Below are 9025 nucleotides of genomic sequence, written 5' to 3'. Positions count from 1 at the left end.
TCTTCACGACCTGCCCATCCTGATTCAGTCGGACAACATTACAGCCGTGGCGCACGTAAACCGCCAGGGCAGAACAAAGACCAGAGCGGCGGAGGCCGCCAATATTCTTTGCTGGGCGGAAAAACATGCAAGCGCTCTGTCAGCGGTCTTAATTCCAGGAGTGGACAACTGGGAAGCAGACTTCCTCAGCAGACACAATCTCCATCCAGGAGAGTGGGGTCTTCATCAAGAGGTCTTTGCAGAAGTGACAAGTCGTTGATGGCGTCTCGCCTCAACAAGAAGATTCAGACATAATTGTTCCAGGTCGAGGGACCCTCAAGCAATAGCAGTGGACGCACTGGTGACACCGTGGGTGTTTCAGTTGGTCTGTGTGTTCCCTCCACTTCCACTCATCCCAAAGGTGATATGATCATAAGAAGAACAAGGATTCAGGCGATACTCATTCCAGATTGGCCACGGAGGGCCTGGTATCCGGATCATCAGGAATTGCTCACAGGAGATCCCTGGCCTCTTCCTCTAAGAGAGGACCTGTTACAGCAGGGGCCGTGCGTGTTCCAGTACTTACCGCGGTTGCGTTTGACGGCATGGCGGATGAAGGCCAAATCCTAGCCAGAAAGGGTATTCCCGGGGAAGTCATCTCCACTCTACTTAAAGCAAGAAAGGAGGTAATGGCGAAGCATTATCACCGTATTTGGAGAAAATGTGTGTCTTGGTGTGAATCCAAGAAGGCTCCTACAGAAGAATTTCAGCTGGGTCGTTTTCTCCACTTTTTGCAAGCAGGTGTGGATGCGGGCCTGAAGTTAGGCTCCATTAAAGTGCAGGTTTCGGCCTTATCAATTTTCTTTCAAAAGGAATTGGCCTCACTTCCAGAAGTTCAGACTCTTGCGAAGGGTGTGCTGCACATCCAACCTCCCTTTGTGCCCCCAGTGGCACCATGGGACCTTAACGTGGTGTTACAGTTCCTTACGTCACATTGGTTTGAACCTTTACAAAAGTTTGAGTTGAAATTTCTCACTTGGAAAGTAGTCATGCTATTGGCCTTGGTGTCCGCAAGGCGGGTGTCCGAATTGGCGGCTTTGTCTCACAAAAGCCCCTATATGATTTTCCATGCGGATAGTGTGGAATTGAGAACTCAACAATTTCTGCCTAAGGTGGTTTCGTCGTTTCACATGAACCAACTGATTGTGGTGCCTGTGGTTAATGAAGCCGTGGCAGATTCCAAGTCTCTTGATGTGATCAGAGCTTTGAAAATTTATGTAGCCAGAACGGCTCGTGTTAGGAAAACAGAGGCGCTGTTTGTCCTGTATGCGGTCAACAAGGTTGGCGCTCCTGCTTCTAAGCAGACTATTGCACGCTGGATCTGTAATACGATTCAGCAGGCTCATTCTACGGCTGGATTGCCGGTACCGAAATCGGTGAAAGCCCATTCCACTAGGAAGGTGGGCTCATCTTGGGCGGCTGCCCAAGGTGTCTCGGCATTACAGCTTTGCCGAGCAGCTACTTGGTCGGGTTCAAACACTTTTGCAAAATTCTACAAGTTTGATACCCTGGCTGATGAGGACCTCATGTTTGCTCAATCGGTGCTGCAGTCTCATCCGCACTCTCCCGCCCGGTCTGGAGCTTTGGTATAAACCCCATGGTCCTTTTGGAGTCCCCAGCATCCTCTAGGACGAAGGAGAAAATAGGATTTTAATACCTACCGGTAAATCCTTTTCTCTTAGTCCATAGAGGATGCTGGGCGCCCGTCCCAGTGCAGACTCTATCTGCAGTAATTGTAAATAGTTATTGCTTATGTTACACAAAGGTTGTGTTTTGGTAAAGGTCAGCCTGTTGCTGATCTCTTTGGTTCACGCTGTTAACTGGTTTTCGTTGTATGCCATGTAGTATGGTGTGTTGTGGTGTGAGCTGGTATGTATCTCACCCTTAGTTTAACAAAATCCTTTTCCTCGAAGTGTCCGTCTCCTCTGGGCACAGTTCCTATAACTGAGGTCTGGAGGAGGGGCATAGAGGGAGGAGCCAGTTCACGCCCATTAAAGTCTTAAAGGGCCCATGTCTCCTGCGGATCCCGTCTATACCCCATGGTCCTTTTGGAGTCCCCAGCATCCTCTACGGACTAAGAGAAAAGGATTTACCGGTAGGTATTAAAATCCTATTTTTTGCTTCACTTACAAACATGAATCAGGCTCTTTGTGAGCAATGACACAGTGTCAGATGGCAAAGCGCACTAGTTTTATCTTTTAGCCTGTTATTACAAGGCTTAGCATTTTCTCCCTGAATATAACGACTCGACGCAGTGCTTTCAGAATAATCTTCTTTACTGAAGAAATTATCTTGTTGACTACAGATTGTTGCTTGCGAATTGCTTCAGCGACCCGGTGGAGCCCATGCGCTAGACAGGTGACATGGAACATGCAAGGGTGGAAAGCCTTCAAAAACACACAAGTAGTAAGCAAGCATACAAGCACAGTACGAGTCTGACCACACATACATATGACAGCGCCACCATGGTGGACAGTACAGTAGGTTCAATACACCCAAATCATAAATCAGATCACACGTTGATGCTGGAACTGCCTTACTTATGTTTCCACAGTAAAGTTATATAATTTCAATTTAAAGACCTAATTCTGTTACTTAAGTTCTAACAGTCATCGGTCATTTTAGATACTAACACCCAGATTAGGTCATTTTAGGTCCTGTAGAAATTATTTTACTCTCTGGTACATAAAACTTAAAAGGAAACTGAAATTTTGAGTGTAATGGGAACGTATTAGAATAGGTCAGAAACTTAAGGGAGGTACTCACGGAGCGATATTCTAAGCAATCTGACTAGATTGCTTAGAATATCAGCATGATCGCTCCGTGTGTAGCCCCCTCAGCGATAGCGATGCGCGGCCCCGCACATCGCTATCGCTGCTGCTAGACAGGCCAATCTAGCGGGTCGCTCACTTCACCCGCTGGGTGAAATGAGCGCCCCCCCCCCCCCGTCTCCTCCCGCACGCTCAGCACAGATCACGCTGTGCTGAGCGGCAGGAGAGATGTGTGCTGAGCGGTTCGCTCAGCACACATCTCTCCCGCATCGGCACGTGGGTACTGGGCTTAAGAATCCTGGGCTTACATCTTAGTAAGTGTGAAGGTCTAGACCCAGAGAAGGGCAGGTGGTCCTTTTTTTTTTTTTTTTTTTAGCAGTGCATTCAACATAATTGTTGAAGACAGAAATCCTTTCTGAGAAGTCTAACAATTATGTTCTGCTTTCCCTGACTTGTTACAACACAGATGTTGTTTACACCCCATACACTTTTAGGTAGAACTCCCCAAGATCGGTTAAAGGTTAAGGCTTTGATAATGGGATTACATACAATTTTGTGGCCTGTGCTGTATAGACTAGTTTCTGCACTAGTATATGACACTTGCATAGTAAAACGCAAATCAGGCGTGGCATCAACACCTCAAGTAAAGTATCACTTTTGGACTTTGATATTCTGGTAGAATATTTACAACTTTTTAATATAATCTCACAAAAACATGTAAACACATTGAACTGCATCATATTCTTGCTCTTTATTTTAAAGATTACAATTAACAGAACATACATCCTACTCAAACACTTAAGGCCAAAATAAAAGCTCCAAAAATACTTCAAGAAGTCAGCTAGACAAAAAACACATTAAGGATAGCGCTGATATATGCCCAAACACCAGAAATCATGCAAAGTGGTAGTGTTTAGTGATTCACAATATAGTCCAATAAAAAAAATAAAGTGTAACCGTTCTTTAGCTCTGTGTATTCATAGAACAAACTCACGCAAGAATATGAATTTAAATTAATAATAAATATTAAAATATTTATAATTTCTTAAATATTGTGAAATTTAGCACCATCAATTGCAGGAATAAAAATACGTGAGATAGCCAATGCTTCCAGGTCAGTGACCAACCATAGCATACTTATTCTAAAACTTCATAGAAAGTACATTTAGATACATATATATTTACCCCCATTCCGCACAAGGGGGTGGGAAAGATCAACAACAACAAAAAAAAGGAAGTGTTTTTTGGCAACTGGCATTAAGTAAGAATAGGCTATTTTAATGGACCTAGTCATTAGAACATAACACAGTCAAACACACAAACATTTAAAAGGTAAAAGTCTTTCATTGAGGTCATCTTTGTCCCATCATTTTCTCACTTACACCCAAAGAGCAGTACAATGGTCGGGTGGCTTCCTAGAATGATCCCAAGCAGAAGATACATTCTGAAGTGAAGGTTTGAGGAGAAGAGATTCCTTATGTACTTAATGTCTTGGCAAAGATGCAGAGGATTCAGAACTGCTGCGAGACTTTAATCCACTGCCTGAGAACTCACTCTGGTTCATATCTATAACATCCAAGATGTACTCACTGCATTTAAAACAGATGTCCATGCAAGTCCAGTTGTACATTACCCTCTTGTGGAAGGAATTCTCCGTTTCAGCTTTGGGTCCAAACACCAGTGGAACACTATAGATAAATTAAAATGGAGAATGTAATTCATAGGTTATTTTTAGTCGCTGTTTATTGTGGTTGAACAAACAACTTGATATATTTCATCACATAATTATCTAAGAGCAATGCATCAAGATGATGGAGCCTGTTTTAGAAGCGCAGAAAGAGTTGATCTTATAGGGGCTGGAAAAAAAAAAAAAAAAAAAAAAAAAAAAAAGATGTTCCTTCCCATATCTTTTATTAATATCTTCTTCAAAAGATCGTACAATTTAATAGCAGACAAGGCATGCATGTTTTGAGCAGTGAATCAGCGGTGCATGAAGCTAGCATAGGTTTATCAGAAATATCACTGCTGGCTCATGGCTTGGAGCAGGTGAAGTTACTTTATACTTTGGAGCTTATGCCCACACGCTGGCTAACAGCAACCATTTGGGATAACACAGCAGCTCATTTCACACTTTGTACAAGGACACTTATTTCATGAAAGAGGAGCAGTTGTGTTCAGGAGTAATAAATGTGTCAAACGTCTTGTTACCTAAATACGTGCAAGACTGTTCTTGGACACAAGTAGTAATATAATTATATATATATATATATATACATACACACACATACATATACACACACACATACATTTATATTTAATTTCAATAGCACCGGCTCTCCCATCAGCTAAGCGATACTGCGCCGGGTGTCCGCATAAATCAAATTCAATGCGCATGTCCGTAGATGCAGCACTCCAGGCGACTCAATAAATAGACAGGAGCCTGCAGTGTATAAGCAACGTTTCAATGCTCAATGCATTTACATCAGACTAACCTGATTAGTCTGATGTAAATGCGTTGAGCATTGAAACGTTGCTTATACACTGCAGTCTCCTGTCTATTTATTGAGTCGCCTGGAGTGCTGCATCTACGGATAGAGGGTGTGTGTGTGTGTGTGTGTGTGTGTGTTATATATCACACACACATCCATGGATGGAAAACTGTAGCTGCCATGGAGTACTTTGAAGTAGTAACAGGTAACCAATTCACTATTCTTCTTTCCTGTCCCCCACAGCAGCCTTTGTAGTGGAATGTACCCAAACATTAATAGGAAAAGACGGGGAGGAAAAACCCATTACACCACATGTTGCATAATCAAACTTTTTCCACAAACTGAGAATGAGGAGACGATAATTGTATTCAAATGATAATGACTAGAGAAGGAATAAACTGGCACACCCTGCTGCCTCGCAGAATCATTGCGCCGAGCCTCAAGTCCTCTTATCTGGTCCATCTAAGAATTGTTCTGAAGGGGCATTGCCTTCTCAAGGTGCTGATGGAATCATACAGCTATTCTGTGTTTCTAAAAGGCCCCTTACACTAGAACGATTATGCCCGATTTCAGCCCAATTTGGGTATTTAGGCCAATATATTGGGTGAAACCGGACATTTTGGCTGTGTATCCAATCCACGGCCCTGAGCTTTGGTTCGACTCCTTTAGGTTGTTAGTGCTGCACTCGTGATAGGTCGGTTCCCGCAGGCATGGCTGGGATCGCATACGGGAGAGTTCAAGGGAAATCGCCTCCGACTTCAGCCTCAGACATATCGTTCTAGTGTATGGGGCCCGGAAGACTTTGCAATAATGCAATTGGGATCTTTAAAACCAAAGAATTCAGTTATGTTGCTATCCACTGGCTGCGAGTAAAGACATAGCAAAATTGTTGGTTAAAAGGTAAATATAGATCATTTTGGATTAAAAAAACACATATGGGAGAAAAGATACACCAGTGCCTGTGCCGATGCAGGCACTTGGACCTCTTCCAGCCGCTTCAATAAGGTTTTTCTTGTTTCATGAGCGCACCACGCATGCCGCACCACTGAGACTTCGTAACAGCAGTGCTAAGAGGAGCAGTCAGAACCAGAAGGCACAGAACAAAGTAAATGTAGGAGGACTGGAGCCAGAGGCTGTGGAGAGACCGAAGGAGGCTGGATGTGGTAGCTTCAGTCCCAAGCTCAGACATTGGATGCGAGCATGAAGAATTCAGGGGGATGAACATGGAAAGCAGGGAGTGAAAGGTGCAGAGAGTTAAGAGGGAGGGGGAAAAAAAAGAAAAAATAGGATTTTGGTACCTACCAGGTAAATCCTTTTCTTTGAATCCATAGGGGGCACTGGAGTACTCTTGGGATATGGACGGCTTCCACCGGAAGAAGGCACTGAATAAATTAATTTTTGAGACTACTCCTCCCCTCCATATCCTGCAGCACTTCAGTGTTTTTTACTGAGCCGAACAGGATCGATAGAGAGATTGACAAAAGGAGAATTACATATAGTCTCACAGACAACAATAAAGTTGACACAACGTAACAGACAACTAAACAGTTGACACCATAACTGATTAACCCTTGTTAAATTTAAACCAGTCGTGAAAGTGTGTTACCATAAGAACCACTGGACTCCTAAAACAGGTAAACTGCTCTGGGTGGGCGTCCAGTGCCCCCTATGGATTCAAAGAAAAGGATTTACCTGGTAGGTACCAAAATCCTATTTTCTTTTTCATCCACTAGGGGTCACTGGAGTACTCTTGGGATGTACCAAAGTCTCCTCCGTGGCGGGAGAGCTGTTTGGCACCTGTAACACTAAACGGCCAAAGCTAGATGCTGCTGCCGCGAACGTATCAAACTTGTAAAAGCGCACAAACGTGTGCACTGACGACCAAGTAGCCGCACGGCAAAGCTGTGTCGTAGAAGCCCCACGACTCGCTGCCCATGACGTCCCCACAGAACGTGTGGAATGAGCTGTTACTGAAGTAGGTGGCTGTAACTTAGCATAAAGGTAAGCCTGACGTATAGTCAGTTTGATCCATCTGGATAAGGTCTGCTTAGAGGCTGGCCAACCCCTCTTAGCTGCGTCATAGAGAACAAACAACGTATCTGTCTTACGCACAGTAGACGTTCGGGAAACATAGATACGCAATGCGCGAACCACATCCAACGTTCCAGAGTCTCCTGTTAACACAGGAACTACTATTGGTTGATTGATGTGAAAAGACGACACTACCTTTGGTAGAAAAGCGGGATTCGTCCGAAGTTCCGCTCTGTCATCATGAAAAATTAAATACGGTGACTTGCATGACAAGGCACCCAAATCTGAAACACGCTTAGCCGAAGCTAAGGCTAAAAGAAAAATCGTTTTCCAAGTGAGAAATTTAATATCCACTTGTTGTAAGGGTTCAAAGTAATCGGACTGTAAGAAATCTAAAACCAGATTCAAGTCCCATGGTGCTGTAGGTGGAATGAAAGGAGGCTGTATCCTCTTTACACCCTGTAGAAACGTATGTATTGACTGCAACGAGGCCAATTTCCTTTGAAAATAAATTGACAACGCAGATACCTGCACCTTTAATGTGGAAAGACGTAGTCCTCCATCTAACCCCATTTGTAAAAATAACAAAAGACGGGATAATTTAAAAGACGATGTCGGAAATTTCCGAGCTTCACACCAACCTATATAAGTACGCCAAATTCTATAATAATGAGCTGCCGTAACCGGCTTCCTAGCTCGTACCATGGTTGGTATAACAGACTCAGGAATGCCCTCTTTCCTTAAGATGGCCTTTTCAACAGCCACCCCGTCAAACGCAGCCGCGCTAAATCGGGGTAAAGGAACGGACCCTGTTGTAACAGGTCCGGACGTAGTGGGAGTGGCCACGGATCGTCTGCGAGTAACCCGAGGAGATCCGAGAACCAAGCCCTCCGAGGCCAATGAGGCGCTATTAGAATGACTGTGACGAACCCTCTCTTGATCCGTTTTAGCACCAACGGGAGCAGCGGAAACGGTGGAAACAGATACACAAGGCTGTATGGCCACGTGGCTGTGAGAGCATCCACCGCCACTGCCCCTGGATCTCTTGTTCTGGACACATATCTTGACACCTGATGATTGTGGCGGGATGCCATTAGATCCACCTGAGGGTAACCCCACTTCTGGATCAACATCTGAAATACTTCTGGATTCAATGCCCACTCTCCTGGATGAAAATCCCGACGACTGAGAAAATCTGCCTCCCAGTTGTCCACTCCAGGAATGAACACTGCCGATAATATCACCTGGTGATATTCGGCCCATCTGAGGATCCGAGCTACTTCCCGCATAGCCATGCGGCTTCTCGTTCCTCCTTGTTTGTTTATATATGCGACTGCCGTCGCGTTGTCTGACTGCACCTGAACAGTCTGAAAACGAAACATGTACACCGCTTGTCTTAGAGCATTGTAAATCGCCCTGAGTTCCAGAACATTTATGGATAGCGATCTTTCGTGATCCGCCCAGAGGCCCTGGAGCCGATAACTCTGAACTACAGCTCCCCAACCTCTGAGACTTGCGTCTGTTGTCAGAATTATCCAATTCGCGACGCCGAATCGTCTCCCTGCAGATAGATTGTGTATTTTTAACCACCAGAGAAGAGACACCCTGACTTGTGGTGACAACCTCACCCTGTGGTGCAGCTGCAGATGTGATCCCGACCACTGTGCTAACACCTCCAGTTGAAACGGACGTGAG

General features: G+C 44.6%; 1 protein-coding gene across 2 annotated transcripts in view; it reads right to left on the bottom strand.

Moving 5' to 3' along the window:
- Positions 1–3542: 3542 nt before the first annotated feature.
- Positions 3543–9025, bottom strand: part of LOC135055239 (protein spire homolog 1-like) — a 123622-nt gene continuing 118139 nt past the window's right edge. Inside the window, exon 16 of one of the 2 annotated variants that reach the window (XM_063959047.1) lies at positions 3543–4498. In XM_063959047.1, coding sequence (XP_063815117.1) covers positions 4294–4498 — 205 coding nt within the window. In that variant the 3' untranslated portion in view covers positions 3543–4293. The remainder of the gene's footprint in view (positions 4499–9025) is intronic. The other variant, XM_063959048.1, reaches the window with a different exon arrangement.

This window comes from Pseudophryne corroboree, chromosome 3, assembly GCF_028390025.1.
Source record: "Pseudophryne corroboree isolate aPseCor3 chromosome 3, aPseCor3.hap2, whole genome shotgun sequence".
NCBI classification, from domain to species: Eukaryota; Metazoa; Chordata; class Amphibia; order Anura; family Myobatrachidae; genus Pseudophryne; species Pseudophryne corroboree.
Note: the sequence above shows the minus strand (reverse complement) of the source record. Positions and strands in the feature narration are given on the sequence as shown.